The sequence below is a fragment of the Perca flavescens genome, chromosome 11 (genome assembly GCF_004354835.1).
Source record: "Perca flavescens isolate YP-PL-M2 chromosome 11, PFLA_1.0, whole genome shotgun sequence".
NCBI classification, from domain to species: domain Eukaryota; kingdom Metazoa; phylum Chordata; class Actinopteri; order Perciformes; family Percidae; genus Perca; species Perca flavescens.
In genome coordinates this window covers 24,923,860-24,942,529 of record NC_041341.1, presented here as the reverse complement: position 1 = coordinate 24,942,529, position 18,670 = coordinate 24,923,860, and the positions used below count along the sequence as shown (strand labels likewise).

The 18,670-nt window shown below is 40.9% G+C and overlaps 1 protein-coding gene across 2 annotated transcripts; it reads left to right on the top strand.

The window, feature by feature from the left end:
- Window positions 1-300: 300 nt before the first annotated feature.
- ccdc138 (coiled-coil domain containing 138) lies at window positions 301-18,431 on the top strand. 2 transcript variants are annotated; one of them, XM_028591524.1, is made up of 15 exons: window positions 301-458; window positions 947-980; window positions 1,261-1,375; window positions 1,469-1,569; window positions 2,005-2,168; window positions 2,557-2,694; window positions 3,134-3,253; window positions 3,863-3,940; window positions 4,194-4,313; window positions 5,218-5,370; window positions 5,492-5,608; window positions 8,992-9,205; window positions 12,483-12,656; window positions 15,079-15,217; window positions 17,869-18,431. In XM_028591524.1, exons 1-15 carry the CDS (start codon window positions 381-383, stop codon window positions 17,993-17,995), a joined length of 1,872 nt encoding a protein of 623 aa, XP_028447325.1. In that variant the 5' UTR covers window positions 301-380; the 3' UTR covers window positions 17,996-18,431. The 2 variants fall into 2 exon arrangements, with proteins under 2 accessions (XP_028447325.1, XP_028447324.1); XM_028591523.1 differs by having other exon boundaries at window positions 947-986.
- Window positions 18,432-18,670: the final 239 nt, after the last annotated feature.

Below are 18,670 nucleotides of genomic sequence, written 5' to 3'. Positions count from 1 at the left end.
GCGCTCCATGGCTAGAGGGCGCTATACTCGCGGGGAACAAAAAGTTTCAACATCACATGATCATTCATCCGCCAAATTTGGATTGTCTATGTTTCCCTATGTCAATGATGTTTCCCGATACAGTTAAGAACAAACGTCAAGTCAATTTTCGTAGTTAAGTAGAATTATATCGGAAGTTTGCGATTGGAATTTCAGAATAATGTACGTCAAATAGCAAAAATGATACATAATAAAAGAACGGGTTTTTTTTTTTATTTGAAAGTATTAACCGGATGTGTATTCTATTTTGTGATTCTTGACCATCTTGACACTAGTGGAGCAAAGAAGACACAACACAAGCCTGCAGTTTCTCAATAGTATAGCCACAGTTTACGCTAGCTATGAACCTGTTTAAAGACACCGACGTGGTTGACACAGTCGAGAAGCTTAAGCAGAAGTATTTGGAGAGGAGGGAACAGGTTTGAGTTTAACAACACTCATCTTGTTAGTGGAAGCAATGCATAAATTAGCTAGCTAGCATGTCAGTTCATCTGTCAGTGGTATATCACCCATACAGTGTATGTCTATGGTATCACCCATAGATATAGAACAATCACTAACGCTACCGAGCTGAATGTTACTTCCATAATTTAGCTAGCGATAGTTAACGGCAACTTTAGCGAACGTTCACTTTAATAAAACTAAAGCATGTGTAACGTTTCTGTACTTTAACAGTAAACGCTAGCTAAATTGAATGAACAAATACAGTATGTTGCACTGCTCGCTTGTTGTCATAACGTCAGTATAAGTCATCACCCTTTTACAAGTATAATGAGTTGTCTTCCAGCTATGAATGTGACAGAAAAGTCAAAATCACTACAGATAATTGAACACAGTTGTGACATTCTCACGCTGAACAGAATAGAAATGTCAAATCAGTGCTATTTTACTCTGTCCTATTTTTTAGTTGCCACCGCCAGAAGACATTACACCAGGAACCGGTGAGGGTATGTGCACTTCACATGCTCAGATGCGCACACTTATGTATATTCACTAAATACAAGTAAGAGGATGTGAAGGGTGACCGTATGGATTATAGCTTCACTATATTCCTTACGGTCTCCTACAGTGTAATGCAAGTTACACATTTTGCACAGTAATCTTACCAACGACAGGTTTGCTGAACCTTAATCTAACACCACATCTAATCGATGATCCTTGACATGAAACAAAATGGCACACCTTGAGCTACGCCTAACATTGCTTTGTTCAATATTTTAGAGGCTGTACAAAGGCTTACTTTGACCAACAGAGCCAAACGGCCAAGCAAAGAGTTGAAATGCTACAGCAAAGCTTTACGTGAGCTGTTCAAAGCAGTTACCAACCATCCTGACCAGTAAGTCTAATGAGATTACAAATAGGCTACCGTGTTCCATATTTGTGTTTGAGTACTATGCCTTGATCAATGCTTGTTGCTGTCTTTTCTAAGGTTTGTTAGTGATCATGGTCTGCATGGCAGTAATGAGGACCTGAGTGGGGAGTCTACAGCTGCTCCACTTCAAGACTCCCAGGTGCTGTTTACAGAAACAGGTGTGTGTGTGTGTGTGTGTGTGTGTGTGTGTGTGTGTGTGTGTGTGTGTGTGTGTGTGTGTGCGCGCGTGCGTGTGCGTGCGTGCGTGCGTGTGTGTGTGTTCTCAGAACAAGTTACCAGTCACCAGTGTTTGTGCTTTCTGAGTAGAACTGACTACCTAGCAAACTCAAAGTAGCAGATGCTGAAACATTTCAGGGCTGATACTTCCTGAAAAGTCCTTTTGAAGTATAGTCACATTGATATGATTGCAGTTTTAAAATGAATCATAAAATATGCCTCATTGATTAATCCCTGCATTTCACCTGAGTCCTTGCAATTGATTTATTTACTTTCCTGTTATTGCTGACATTTATGACTTTTCCTAAGAACCTTAGTTATAAATGGGTAATGAGGTAGTCTTGGGCTTACCTTCTATTATACCTCTATTTGTCCAGATGTGACCTTGCCTTCCTGTCTGGATGGTAGCCCTGGGTCCCAAGAAACTGAGACCGACGCAGACTTGCAGAGAGCTTGCCAACTCCCTGACTCATGCCGTTCTTCTCCCTTAGTACTAGCAAAGGTGTACCAGGAGATGCTTACCATCTATGAACAACTAAAGGTGAGAGAGCAGAAACATTGTAATGAGGGTTTATCAGTAAATACAAAACAGAGAAAGTGACTAATCTGTAAGTTTGTATTTTGTTAGAGGATACTTACAGATGTGTGCACAACATTATACACAAACTTAAATGCAGAGAATATTATGATACAAGTGTGCCTGTGTATTTGTGTTTGCATTTTCCCATACTTAACTCATAGTTTTGAGTTTTAGACTCAAACGTTAATTTGGACTAGAAAAGCAGTGTTCTATAGTATACAAAGTATATGTGTGTGTGTGTGTGTGTGTGTGTGTGTGTGTGTGTGTGTGTGTGTGTGTGTGTGTGTGTGTGTGTGTGTGTGTGTGTGTGTGTGTGTGTGTGTGTGTGTGTGTGTGTGTGTGTGTACAGGCAGAGCGACAGGGCCAGCAGCAATGGGAGAGGGAGCTGCAGGAGCAAGAGAGGAGGCTAAAGCAACAAGAGGAGGCTGTTGGGAGGCTGGCCGGGCTGGAGGAGATGCTACACACTCGCATACCAGCTGTAGAGGAGGTCAGACACACATAGACTCCATCCAGTCACATTCAACACAAGGGATGTGTTATGTTTCTTTACCACACCTCATTCCCACTCCTTCCACCCTACCACATGTCTCCTTTCAGGAAGTAACTCTGTGGTCTTCAATGATAAACTTCTAAATTATACAGCTAGTAATAATTCAGGAAATACACTGTATTGCAATGTAATAATCCAGCCTGATCTATGAACCTATTGCTTTTATTAAACAAATTGGCCTTCCAAGCCAATATCATTTTTTTTGTCATGGTCAGTAAGGATTTCCAATCACACAAGGGGGGATGCAATGGACTTACTATTATAGAATTTGAATAGCAAACTCGAGTCAGTGTAATGCATCACTAAAGCGTTCAAGCATTGTTGTTGTGGTTGAATTGTTCATCATGTGTTTCAACGTGTATGTATTGGTCACCAGAAACACCAGCAAGAGGTGAGCCAGCTGCAGGATCTTCTTCGAGAGAGGACTAAGGAGAACAGGAGGCTCAAGTCCAGCTTTGACACCATCAAGGAGCTGAATGACAACATGAAAAAACAGGTTAGAAGTGACCACATACAAACCATGATTGTCTGTTTGCATGTTGTTGGTTTCTGCCAGGTGGATAAAGTCCAACAACATTCTAAAACTTTATTAACTCAAGGGCTGAAATGTTGCATGTGTCTTAAATGAACTTTTATTTTTTATGTGATTAAAAGCGTATTAAGATTAAAAGTCTTAATTTTATCACTTTGTGTAAATGTGCAGGCTTTATGATTTGTGGGGCTGAACATTAAAGTGCTATATATTTTTTTGCTTTGAGAGTAATAGATCCAAAGTTGGGTCTACAGCAACCAATCCTGATATCCACTCAATGTGCCAAGATGTTTGACAGGAATTTTCTTTCTTCATAAAAAAACGACCAAAAATGATTAAATCTTCACTTCCTTGAAGGAGTAGAAGGCTCATACTGAACAGTTATTACCTTGGACCACAGGAGGGCGCTATGACATAACCTTCTTGGATGTTGAATAATACAAAAGTGATGTCAAATCACAAAATCTGCATTTTTTTCTATTTCTATCCATTGAATGAAACAAAATTAAGGAATGTTTTTCTAGACCGTAGTCTTGCATAGCACATTGACACTTAATGTTTTTAAATCAACAGTTGAATCACATCAATGAACAGAATAAAAAGTTGGAGAGCCAATCCAAGAGGGTGAATGCTCGACTTGAAAACTTACAGGTAAGAACATATTATTAACCAGTGCACAGATGTTCATTGATCATTGCTTCATGCTTTTTAATAACTAGAGTCAAGGCAGTTTTCTATGGAAAGCACTATAAATTCCAACATACAATCTGACTGAACCTTATACACCCTACAAATAATTTAAAACCTTATTTCTTGCAGCATGGAGTTTGTTGAATGTAAAGATGTTTTTTTACGTCTAATATATTTAGTTTAAGTTTGATTATTAATTAATTTTTTTTTCCAGAGGAAATATGAGCACAGCATAGCATCGAGAGGCTGTCAAAAAGTGAGTGCTAAGACCATGGAGTGTATTAAACCAGCTAAAAAGGAGAAAATGGCTGCCTCTGGAAAACCCAGCAACAAGGTAGTTCAACAAATTTGTGTGTAAAAAAATAAATAAATAAATGTATGTTTGTGTTACGTCTGCATTACTTTATTTAATGTCCATGTGTTTTTTGAAAAAACCACTCTGCACATCATTTAGCATGGTTACACACTAACACGCATTTACACATATTCAAGCTGGAAACGGCACAACAGTCCTCCCCAAACCACACTCATCCTGCCAGCTGACATGATAAATCATAGTTTGTGATTTTGTTATTGTCATTGTTGTTGATGAAGATGAATTATCAGTGGATATAGTTGAGCTCAGTGGATACAGCTGTACTTGTCATTGCCAGGTTGATATCTTTCTTTCCCTATTCAGAGAACATTGACTGAGGCAAAACTTTCATTCTATTACCATACCTTTTCCACAGTTTAATCAACACCTTTAGGCTCCCCAGTGAAATCACATTCTAGATGTAATGTTCACACTTCCGAATACACCAGTATGTCCCATGGCTGAGCTTTAAATAGAAATACTATAACTTATAGTCACATTTCTTTAAATCTTGACTTCTTAGGTGCTCATCGTTACTCCATGCTGGACATAATGTAGAATCCAGATCAAGATGCGTATCTGACATCTGATAAAAAAACTATTACTAAAGTCAGCATTTTGTGATGTTAATTGCAGATGACTGCTTTATCATTGCAATATCATTTTATTGGGGGGAATTTGTAGGCCTTTATTTTCACAGGACAGATGAAGACATGAAAGGGGAGAGAGAGGGGGAATGACATGCAGCAAAGGGCAGCAGGTCGGAGTCGAACCCGTGACCACTGCGTCGAGGAATAAACCTCTATATACGTGCGTCTACCAACTGAGCTAACCCGGCCACCGCAATATCATTTAAACCCGTTTTTCACCCTCCTTCCTTCAGGGCAGCTCCAGTCCCACACCACTAAAGCTTCTGGTCCTTCTACTGGACTGGGTACTTGATGGACAGACGTTCTCATCAGTAGCAGCAAACAAAGGGAAAGGTGTTGGCCAATTTTTGCCTCCAGAGATCGTACTCAACGAGAAATGCCTTAAGGTAGCATGTTCACTGTAGCTTCACTGTGATCTCTTTTTGGTGTCTTGACCACAAAAGAGCATTAGATCAATTAACAATTTTCTATCACGATCAAAGTCAGAAATTGTCTCTGGTTCTGTAGGTGCTGCCATTATTAGCAGATCAGCTTCATCAGACTCCTTTGTCAGAACCTGACCTCCTCCTCAACCTTCTTCGCCTCATCCACTGGGCTTTGAAACACATGGACAGCAGTACACAGGTAAAGATAAGATGTGATTATTCCTGTGGGTAATTATAGAACGCATCAGAGAACATACAGTATGACTACAGCAATAATAGAACATATGGGGTCTGTGGGCTATTAGCCTCATTGTTTTATAGGTTTTACAGATTTTCACAAAATAATATCTGGATTTTAGAAGCCAGCCTAATGGTTGAAATTGTGACAGTTCAAAGAGCAGTATGTCTTATGTTCAGGAAATGTTCCTGTTAGCTTGACAGCCATTTATTTTGTACTGACTGTGTGCCAAAAAGTAATTTGTAGGCCAGATGGTGTCACATGACCTGCAGTTCTGCAGTAAAAAGAGATATAATCAAGACAGTGACCTCAGGCTGAGGGTAGCTTCATAATACTGCCTTAACACAGAAGCAAGGAGATGCTAGTTATTATTATTTCTTTATTTATTTTATATGTATTCCGCAAATAAAATGTTGTTGGATATCCACCCCTTTCAGCATCATCCACCTTCTTTTGTAATAAATTATCTGGGCTGTCAAAAAGCAACAACAGGGGAGTGAGATTACATTCTATAACAAAAGGCTTTTAATTCTGTGGCCTAGCCCTTTCTTAGTTGTTGGTGTTTGGCCCAAAAGATGAGTGTTATTCTACAGAAAGCTGCTGGGTCACTTTCACAACATACAGTGGTGTGAAAAAGTGTTTGCCCCCTTCCTCATTTCCTGTTCCTTTGCATGTGTGTCACACTTAAGTGTTTCGGAACATCAAACCAATTTAAACAAAAGTCAAGGACAACACAAGTAAACACAAAATGCAATTTGTAAATGAAGGTGTTTATTATTAAAGGAGAAAAAAAATCCAAACCATCATGGCCCTGTGTGAAAAAGTGATTGCCCCCCTTGTTAAAACATACTATAACTGTGGTTGTCCACACCTGAGTTCAATTTCTCTAGCCACACCCAGGCCTGATTATTGCCACACCTGTTCACAATCAAGGCATCACTTAAATAGGAGCTGCTTGACACAGTAAGGTCCACCAGAAGATCCTTAAAAGCTACACATCATGCCGAGACCCAAAGAAATTCAGGAACAATTGAGAAAGAAAGTAATTGAGATCTATCAGTCTGGAAAGGGTTATAAAGCCATTTCCAAAGCTTTGGGAATCCAGCGAACCACAGTGAGAGCCATTATCCACAAATGGCGAAGACATGGAACAGTGGTGAACCTTCCCAGGAGTGGCCGGCCGCCCAAAATTACCCCAAGAGCGCAGCGACGACTCATCCAAGAGGTCACAAAAGACCCCACAACAACGTCCAAAGAACTGCAGGCCTCACTTGCCTCAGTTAAGGTCAGCGTTCATGCCTCCACCATCAGGAAAAGACTGGGCAAAAATGGCCTGCATGGCAGAGTTCCAAGGAGAAAACCACTGCTGAGCAAAAAGAACATCAAAGCTCGTCTCAATTTCTCCAGAACACATCTTGATGATCCCCAAGACTTTTGGGACAACATTCTGTGGACCGATGAGACAAAAGTGGAACTCTTTGGAAGGTGTGTGTCCAAGTATATCTGGCGTAGAAGGAACACTGCATTTCATAAAAAGAACATTATACCAACTGTAAAATATGGTGGTGGCAGTGTGATGGTCTGGGGCTGTTTTGCTGCTTCAGGACCTGGAAGACTTGCCGTGATAAAAGGAACTATGAATTCTGCTGTCTACCAAGAGATCCTGAAGGAGAATGTCCGACCATCTGTTCGTGTACTCAAGCTGAAACGAACTTGGGTTCTGCAGCAGGACAATGATCCTAAACACACCAGCAAGTCCACCACCGAATGGCTGAAGAAAAACAAAATGAAGACTTTGGAGTGGCCTAGCCAAAGTCCTGACCTGAATCCTATTGAGATGTTGTGGTATGACCTTAAAAAGGCCGTTCATGCTCGAAAACCCTCTAATGTAACTGAATTAGGACAATTCTGCAAAGAGGAGGGGCCAAAATTCCTCCAGGACGCTGTAAAAGCCTCATTGCACGTTATCGCAAACGCTTGGTTGCAGTTGTTGCTGCTAAGGGTGGCCCAACCAGTTATTAGGTTTAGGGGGCAATCACTTTTTCACACAGGGCCATGATGGTTTGGATTTTTTTTCTCCTTTTAATGATAAACACCTTCATTTACAAATTGCATTTTGTGTTTACTTGTGTTGTCCTTGACTATTGTTTAAATTGGTTTGATGTTCCGAAACACTTAAGTGTGACAAACATGCAAAGGAACAGGAAATGAGGAAGGGGGCAAACACTTTTTCACACCACTGTAACTGCAGCAGAAACCAAACACGACGCTCACAGTTTTCCCTCAAGACATAGCTACACATCAGAGAGGTACACATCCACTTCAAGTAGGGGATATCCACTTTATCGCTCCATCTCCCTTCACAGCACGGCGGGCTTTAATGTTTGGAGGTCCTGTCGAGTTCCATCTTGTGTTCAGATGAGAAGCGTGGTTATCTGAAGTCGCCTGCCTGTCTCTGTGTGTTGAACAGAGTCTAGACATTAGAACAGGCTGTCCCTGTCTTTGCAGCTATGACAAGGGTCATGAGCCCCTCGAGAGCCCTCCATGACAAATACTGTACATCAGCCGTTTCTGGTTGAAGGGACGACGCGTGAAAGGACAATTTTGCTTGATTGTCCAATCCCACTTCGTAGGCTTATCCTATTGTGAAGGCCATATACCAGCCTCCCTTAACCCTTCACTTTAGCTCATTGGCCAACCTCTCAATCACGAATATGAGCTATCCTCCAGCCTTCACCCCTTGCCCCTGTACCCCAATTCTATAACCAGTGCCTCCAACTTCCAAGCTTCAGTATTCTTTTCCAGTCCTGCTGCAGGGAGCTTGGAACTCACGTTTGTTTGTCAGGCCGTGTCATATCTGCTCAGTGACATGCTTGATGTTCAACTGAAATCACATGCTCCCTTATTGCTGCAATATGTGTTCACTTTTAAGACAAAAAACAACCACTATCGGGCCACGATGTATAAATGTAAGAAGGGAGATAACTCAAAATATTGTGTCTCTATGGAGCTGATAGAGACTTTGGGGAGAGGGTGTAGTAGACAGGGAGAGAGGGATGTATTAAGTTTGTAAACCACCAGCTCTTCACTGCTTTGGAAAAAACATAAATATTGGATAGTAGCTGTTGTTTATTGGTCTGATTCATTGGCTCCATAAGTTATTTTGAGAAGAAGCCCGCCCGGCTCCCTGTCAGGTTGAGCGTGTATTTTCTACACTGGCGTTTGATACAGATCATTGTAGTCATATCAATTCTTTTGTATGTAACTGACTGCTGGCACAGTCATGAATTCTGAGCAATAAGCAGCATTTGTATGCGTGTGTTTGTTTGTTTGTATCTGCACAGCATGTAGCACTATCTGCCACTCTGCGGCGGATAGGAGAGGAAGTATCAAAGCCCCCAGCCCAGTTAACAGTGCCTCAGTCTGAAGATCCAGACCTGCCCAAATCCTGCAGCGGGGCTGCTGGTGGACCCTGCAGGAGCTGGCCCCTTTACCGCAGCCCCTGTCCTCACACACGCATCCTCTCCTCCCTCATCATCCTCCGCACTGTCACACAAGGTAACAATACTACATACTGTATCTTAAGCATTATATTTGGAAAATGCAATTGGGCATTAAATTGTGGACATAAAATCAGGATAGTAGGTTAGAATAATGAATCGGGTAGGGCTGTGGTTATTTTCATTATCAATAAATGTGTGATTTGATTATTTATTTGATTAATCGATAGGGCGTTGGGTTATTCTAACCTACTATCCTGATTATATGTCCATAATTTAGTAATGTGTCATAAAAACAGCATGTGTTGAATGTGTTAATGTGTGAAAAATACCCAATTTCCTAGAGCCAAAGGTAACATCCTTAAATTGCTTGTTTTGTCTGACCAACAGTCCAAAACCCAAAGATGTTCAATATACAACAATCTAGCAATACATCTTCAAATTTGAGAAGGAGGAACCAGCAAATATTCTTTGCTAGTTAAATTACTTAAAGTGCTCATATTATGCTTTTTGGCTTTTCCCTTTCCTTTGAAGATGGAATAGAAATGAGATGTCTCACTCTGTAGCTAAAACAGAGAGCTCAACACACAGGGTGAAAAGAGGAGCTGCAGCAATGTGCAGTACAACAAAAATATGGTGTTTTCTGAAAATGAAACCATGTAAACCTATTCTGGTTCAACCTCTAACAAGTATGAACCTCAAAATGAGCATAATATGAGCACTTTAAACAGTTTATTAATGATCGAAAGTTTGCGATCGATTTTCTGTTGATCAACTCATTGATTATATGTCTAAACTGATTCAGCACTAGAATCCGCTCAGCTGTGGAAAGCTGTTAAGCTTAGTTGATTCCACACAATGGTTTATTATTGTTGTTGTTTTCCATCCATTACACATAATTGTACTGTCACAATAGCTGCAAAGATTGTTCAATCTCCCATGTTGAGAAATCACAGAACACTGAATTATTTTGTGTATCTACTGCTGGCATCGCAGACTGAATTTAAGCGATTGACTTGTTATGATTCATGTTTTAATTAGATTACACTTAACCCATGTTCATATTAATATTTGTATTAATCAAAAGCAGATAAAAAGGAAAGGTTTGTAACCATCCATGGTGTAGTGATGTCATGGCAGTCTAATTTAGTTGCTGCTCAGAATCCTAATCAGACAGAAAGTGTGAGCCGCACACCTGCTGTTGCTTATCACTTCCCACTAAGCCAGCACTCCCCCTGTGTAGGTGTGAATCCACAGAAACAGCAGGGGGGTTAAAACCAGTAACTGGGTCTTACACATACTTAGCATGCTGTGTAAACTTCTTACTTCACATTTAAATCCACGTCACTGCTAATTCACGTACATATTTCAGTTTGAGTGCAAAGCAGAGACGACGAAAGCTGTCCTGTTTGTGTACTCCATCTTGTACAATTGATGAAACACTGCTGGCCAGGGGAAGGTTTAATCATATCAGCTTATCAGGGCATACACAGGTTTTCTAGCACTGCGGCACAAGGGATGGCGATGTCAGTCTGTCCACCCCTGTAGTCTATATTGAAATATATCATAACAGCTATTGAATGCCATGAAATGTTAAACATACATACAGAGGATCATTGCAAATGACTTTAGTGATCCCCTGACATTTCTTAAAGTGCCAAAAAGAGTTTGATATTTTGAACCGTCTAGACTTCTATTGGATGGATTGCTATGCATTTTTGTACCAATACTCAAGGTCTCCAGAGGATGTATCCCAATACATTTGTTGGTTCTTGAGTTTTCATCTTCCGCCACCAACAAATGGACATTTTTGGTAAGTAAGTAAAATATCTCCACAAATATTGGATGTCTGTGAAACTAGGGCAGACATTCATGCTCCCCAAAGGAGCGCCATCATCAGGTTAAAATTTTAATTTCTCCAGTGCTTTGGTTTGTAACCAGATATCTGCAAACTCCCATCCACCCCAAACAATTTTTGGACCTCTTCTTACATCTATCTTACAACTTTGTTTTCTTTACAAAGAGCATTAGTCTCACAGTGCCACTAGCGTGGCTTTATGCTCTTAGTTTTTTTCTGATCCAGATATTTGAAAAGGGCAAGGAGCTTGTAGCTGCATCCACATTTTACTCCCTGGCCTTCCACACTATAAATCTTAGTGCACTCAGTGGGTGCAGTGTACATATCCTGACATATTTTATGAAACTCTCCTTTGAACTGGCTGGCCGTATCTGCATCGTAATGCTCGAGGGCTCCATCAACATGTCTCTATAGAGACTTATTTCTGTCTGTCTGCTTACCAGGTTTGTCTTCTCTCCTTCTCTGGATTGATGTGAATCCAGATTGAAAATAATGGAAAGATGTTTCTTCCCTCTCAGATTTTCTGGGATCTTACACATAATAGGTACCATTCTGAGACCGAGCTAACCAAAATCAGTCCAGAATAAAATAAGAAAGCTTTTATCTTATGTCAGGTTGAATAAATCCGGCAGTTTTGGACATTTGAAAAGCATTTTCTTAGAACTTCAGAAATTCTCAGTACTATTTGAGGTCATCACAGATCATATATTACTGCTTGGTACTGCTTTGCGTGGTTGAACGATGAGACGTATACAGTGACGTGAGACCTGGCTCTGTGCCGGCTCTTTAGCCTGTGGAAAAGCAAACCGCTTCTTTGGAGGCTCGTCAGTTGATCCAACTCCGAACCGGCACTAGCTCTAGCTCTGAACCAGCACCTGGTTCTTGTTGGTGGAAAAGGGGTAATAAATATCTTGGTTGAGGCCTACCCAGGTGTCCTCCAATTAGTTGACGAACCCTCCCAAACTGCCAGCTCAGTCAGGAAAGCCAGAGAAGCCAACAGCAGGCAGAAAAGGGAGGGGTCGTAACACTGTGCTAATGTCTTGCTGCTTCCTGTAGCTCTGCATGGCTTATTGAGAAAACTTGTACATATATATGTTTTGAATTTGTCAGGCAAAATGGGTTCTGGACTTGAATGGGTTCTGGACAGAAGAATGGCAAGCAGTAAGGCCAAAGTACAGAGGTGGAGTATGAGAAAGAATGGAAACACAGCTTGGATAGTGGGGATAAGATGGGGAAAGCATAGATGGAAGACAAGTATCCCGCTGCTTAACAGGCAAAATGCTAAAAAGACTATATAGTACAAAGATGAGATTAGAGCTGCAACAATTAGTCGATCAAAAAAAAATAATCAACTAATCAACATTTTAAAACATTTGGTGGTTCCAGGCACTTAACAGTGAGAATTTCTGACATTCTTTTGGTCTTAAAACTAAATCAAGTATTTCTGTATGTACATACGTCTCTCTCCTGTCCGCAGCGGATGTGCTGGCCCAGGCTCTGGACAGTCTCCGTACCGAGCTGATGTCTGAGGAGAGCCGAGGCCTATTCATCCACTACGGAGGAGTGTGTGTGCTGCTGTCGATGCTCCGGGCTGGCCGTGGAGGCCTGCACACACCTGTAGACATCTTCATGCAGCTAACTGAACATTCCCGTAAGTAGGCGACACAAATTGAGGGTTCAGGCACAAGCATGATCAAAGGAAAACAACACAGCAACCTGCATGTTGGTCACCACCATCACACTCTGTGCAGTGCAGTTTCCTAATTCAATTAGTTTGTTTAAAGATTTTCATCCATCAAGCTGCTGTGATCACTTTTCTAGCCCAGACTTTACTATCACTCTTTACTATAATTTATGCCAGCTCCTCCTGCAGCATCACTCCATATCATCCCCACATAAAAAACACATGTGAAAAGTAATGGGTTGTTTGAGCTCACATCAATCATACACACTGGTCAGGCAAAAGATTTAGAAGTTGTCATAAAACCTTGAACCTCCACCGCCCCCTGGATCTTTTATAGCAGGACAAAAGACTTGACAGAGGTGGACGAGGGGAGAGCACAGCTGCAGTGTTTCCATTGGGGGGGGGGGATATGCTACGGCTAGATTATGAGCATTATCATTTAAGATTGCTGTATGCTTCAGTAATACACAGCAGATCCATATACTGGAGGGGTCCGGGGTGAGGATGAGTGTGTGTGTGTGTGTGTGTACACATATTTTCTGTGTTTCAAGGGGGATTGTAAGTCTGCTAATTATTGTGTTTTACAAGCAGTAACGAGGAGAGACGGGAAAGGGGTGAGGAAGAGGGGGGAGAAAGGTTTGCACCTGAAGGTTGCCAATAAAACAAAAGGGAACCAAAATGTCAAGTTGTACACACACACACATACAGGACGTCTGTGGTCATACTGTGACAACTTGACTGCTTGTATAAAGTTCAGTTACATAGTTATACTAATTTAGAAAAGGACTTTGTTTCCCCTGTTTCTGACTATTTAATGTGTCCCAAAGCACCTATGTTGTCAACCATCAAACCCATGAGGAATGTGTCTGTATTTCTCCATATAGCCACATATGTGTAGAATGTAGCACACATTAAAAGTATAAACACCCATCAGAGGACTGGGCGGTGTTCACAGAGGTGCTCCCAACATTCATTAGGCTCCTAATAAGATACGATATCACTCAGTGCCTCTGAAATACATAATAAGATAAAAGTGCTAGTTGCAAACTACCTTATTCTAATTAACTCATAAGTTTTGAATCAACTATCACCCATTTGAAAGATATTGAAAAATTAAACCAAGTGGTCACAATTTCCAATAACACAAATATGACTACAGCTTTTATGTTATCTCTAGTGCGAAAATGAGTAGTCAATTGACAGTAAATTAATCAACAATTTGATAATCAGTGACTTGTTAAGTTATTTTGAAAAAAGGCAGACCTGAAAATGAAAATGTGACAATTTGCTGCTTTTCTTTGTTTTATATCACTGTAAATATCTTCAGGTTTTTTTATTTGGTCGGACAAAACACGCAAATAAAAAGCAACACTCTGGGTGACATCACCTTGCTCTCTTTTGTGACATTTTATTGTTCAAATGATTTATGAATTAATCAAAAAGTAATAATTAACCGATTAATCAAAGTAAAATAATCATTAGTTGCAGCCTCTGACCTCTCCTAACCTCACAACTTTGTTGGACTAAAGGATTTCTTTTCATCTGCACGTACATAGTTTTGTTGATAACCATATTGTCCAGCCACTAGAAGACACTGCACTAAATATTCCCCAGAAAGTTTGAGTGAAAAATGCAAAGCAAGCAAGAACAACGTATAGACATTGTACATGGTCACGGTCAGTAACATGCATTATTGTAGTTTTATAATCTTGAGGTGATTGCTGGAAACATGGATTGACCAAACTATTCCTTCCTGCTTTATCCTTCTCATATTATCAGAGTCTACCCTACCCGTCTTATCTGAACCTGATCCTGTTCCTCCCGGTCCAATCCTCTGCTTTGATTTGATGTCAGCAGAACCTCTGTACCAGCCAAAAAAAAGTCCCCTCTGTGGCTCATATTGTATTCTTCCTCACACTTGTGCGTGGTCGAAGACAGGGGAGAGTTAGTTTTAAAAGGAGCAGCGATGTGACTTTAGCAGAAACAAAAGGAATCGAGAAACTTTAGGAATTTATTAATTAAAAAAATGTGCAGCTCCCATCTGTGTGCACTGATGCTGTTGTCCTTCCTCTTTTTGATCTCCCTGTGTGGGTGTGTGAGGTTATGGTTTGGTTGGGGGGGTTAACAGTGACAATATGAGAGCTCTTCCAAATACAGTCATCGGTCTCTCAATCTGACCAGCATCTGTGTCCCCGGCGAACTCAGTTTGATCGTTAAAGTGTTGTCACGGTCTGTTTGTTCATCCATGTAGTTTTGATTTCTATGCAAAGCTGAAGTTGATCATTTCCATCTCCTCTGAAGTTTTAACATTGCATAAACAATGTGTTGTTCGTAAGATAAATTGTTTTTATAATATATTTCTTTCTTTGCTTCGTCTGTGTACTTGTAGGCTACTTAAATCCCTTCCTGGAGTCATGTAGCTGTGAGGAGTTTTTCCGCGCGGCCTCCCAGCTTCTTAAAAACCCTCGTCTGGAGCTCCCGACACTGGAGAAGCTCTCCATTCTCCTACAGAAGCTCTCCAGCATCAGGTAGACACACTCTACTCCATACTGATAATACCACACACTGAACAAGGATTAACTTCTGATCATTGGTAGTAAATACCCGCAGGCTCGGACATATGCAGCCATACACACTATTATCGTTTCTTTTACAGACTAATCTATATCTGAGAAATATTCAACCTGGGTCCAGATATGAGCTCAGTTATACTGTATACTTCTACTACTATTTGTATTCTTTTTCCCAGGGATAGGCAATGACATCATAATAATCACAATGCATTTTTTTTTTATATAGGGCTTTTTACAACACTCAAAGACACTTTACAGAGTGTTTTGAAAATAAATCCACACTAGAGGATGGATACCCGAACCGACCCGTCGGGACCCGTCGACACTAATAATGCCCGAAATGATACCAAACTTTTACACTAGTACAAATAGGTTATGCATTCATAAAACAATGGATTGTAAAGTTTGTAAGTACACCAGAAGTTTATGTAAATAACACTTGCCTGCTGGCTTCTGCTCTCTGCTGTTGTTGTTGCTGCTGTAAGACGAGTGCTTAGGGCCGTCTACAAATTACAACACCGAAAAGAGATGCAACAAAAATATTATTTTTTTTAATCATTAAATTAATAAATATTTTTGTTGTATCGCTTTTCGGTGTAGTAATTTGTAGACGGCCCTAAGCACTCGTCTAACTGCAGGTAGCAGCAGCAGCAACAGAGAGCAGAAGAGAGCAGGCAAGTGTTCATAAACTTCTGGTGTACTTACAAACTTTCCAATCCATCGTTTTATGAATGCATAACCTATTTGTACTAGTGTAGAAGTTTGGTATCATTTCGGGCATTATTAGTGGGGTCATTTACAAGATACAAACGTGGGTCCATTAGCCCCTGCGCTCAGCTATTCAGCTGATAACGCTACTCTACGCTAACTCTCACAATGTTGGACCCATGTGAAAAAAGCTTCTGGGGGGGTGTTTGGCTCGAGGTCATGGTGCAAAGGACCCTAGGGTGAAATTACTCCGAACCATCACTTTAATGTGCGCTTGTTGCCCCGTGTGCGCTGATACGCTCATCTGTTGACATTTCCGAATGCCTTCCTACAGTTGCTTAATAAAAATGGGCTTTCCACACAAACAAACGTACATGTGTCATTAGTATGAGAAAAAAATTTGATTTTAACTGTGTCGGGCTCGGACATAAATAACTTAATGCCTGTCGGGCTCGGGTTCGGTTACTGCTCTGTCGGACGCGGGCCGGGCTCGGATGCGGGCCGGGCTCGGACAGAAAAATGCGGCCCGATCCACACACTAAAATCCACCCACGTTAATCAAATTGAAAGCAGCTCTAAAAAGGTGAGTTTTGACATGTGATTTGAACATGGACAGAGGGAGCTATGTGGACCCCATGTGGACTATTACAGTGGTTCCGGAACCTTTTAGACTTGTGACTTGAGTAGTAGGGGAAAAAAAGCAAAGATTAGAGGAACGTCTGAAAACATAAATGTAATTTTGTGTAGCATGAATGTTTTCATTTGCTACCCTGTTGATTATCTCGTGAACTCTCAGCTTGATCTTGGGCCTAGTCTTACATTGCCAGACCCTCTTCCACAGCGATGCAGAGGAGGGTCAGGTGAGTCCACACAGCATTCCGAGATGGGATAAAAACGTGCTCTGGTTTATTGGCATTTCTTTAAACCAATCACAATCGTCTTAGGCGGCGCTACGCGCCGTACGGAGCAACGGTGCCCCTGCAAAACAAAACAAACAAAAACTTGTTTTGGTGGAACATTAACACGTTAAAAGGTTGTTTTAGTCGTGCAACAGAAAACTTTGATTGGACAGATAGTCTAGCTAGCTGTCTGGGTTTACCCTGCAGAGATCTGAGGAGCAGTTAACCATAGTCCTCATATATTCACTGGAGTTTAAAATGCCAACACAAAGAAAGCCCAAGGTAACGGACATCCTGTGTAAATGAGTGAAATCCTGCGGAATTTCCATCAGCAACGGAGCAATCCTGGAAGTGGAACGTCCCGACCTCGAGGGGAACCATAGGATTATTTAGGTCAATCATAGCCACAGTTTGTGTTGCAGAACAATTTTTACGGTCTACATCTAATAATTTCTAGATTGTGGCAGTCATGTATTTAGTTGATCTTTGTGTGTGCTGAAATCGTATTTAACACACGCCTTCACCGTTTCCCAAAATAGCTGTGACTGCAGCTCTAGGGATGGAAATGTTGGTTGGTCAGTCGGTCAACCTCTTTGGTCCAGACTTAAATATCTCAACAACTATACGATGGATCGACACATACTTTTGTACAGACATTCATGGTTCCCAGACGATAAATCCAAATAACTTTGGTAATCCCTGACTTTTCTACTAAAGCACCTTTTACATCTGGAGAAGTTTAGTAGTGTATCTATTTCCTGGACTCAACAGGTTAAGAGTGTGTTCACTAACCTAGTCAACTGGTCATCAAGTTTTTGTCAGATCTAACTTTTAAACTTCATTCTTGGCCTGTTCAGCCAAGTAGTGTATACCCAGCCAGAGAGGACTAGTTATACAGCTGTAGTACACTGGTCTACTACTGGAGTGTGCTTACCCATGGGACTATATTTCATTGAATGTCTTTGGACTGACGGGTGTATTTCTTTGATTTTTGTCCAGGAAGAACCGCCGTCTGTTTGAACTGTCCTCCCTCCACCTCCAAATACAAGAACTTAATCGGAGATCCAACCACACACACACCTTCCTCTGCCTCAACCTCAGGTCCATCCTCCACAACCTCAAATAACACTCATGTGTTTCTCTGCCTCATGCTCCATTAAAGGCCTCTTTGATTAGTCAGACTTTCCAGTTAGGATAAAAGATGACTTTCCTTGTGTTTCAGTACACGTTGCTTGGTCTTTCATGTGTGCTAAAACTGTAATAACCATATTTTCAACTATACAGTACTTCAAGGCTCCATCTTTCTCTACCTCAATTACCATATGCAGACGCACATTCTTTATTCATATAGTGATATGTTTTTGAAGTTCTTTTGTCTGTCAGAAGTACTTTTTCAGTGTTGTGTATGTTTTGCATCTCCGTCTGTTTTCATATTCCACAATGCTAATCTGATGTCTTGTCTTCTGTTCTTTCTGTGATGAAAATGAGGGTCATGCTTGCCAGTGGCCTTAATGGGTGTCTGATGTGCTCAGAGGAGGAGAGGCTGTGTATGTGAAGCTTTTTTTTTTTTTTTTTTTTAATGACAATAAACAAAAACAACTGAAGGACAGCATATGAAATGCGGAAAATCCATATGTTTTGTATAAACTTGTCTTATTTGTTTGTTCCAGAGCATGGGTGGGTGGATGGGAGTAATGGTCTCAGTATAGGGCACATTGATGGTGTCGGTTGATGGAGGAGAATGAAATGTTCTGCCAAATTAAATGAGACCTGCTTTAGATATTTGAGATTAAGTAAATCC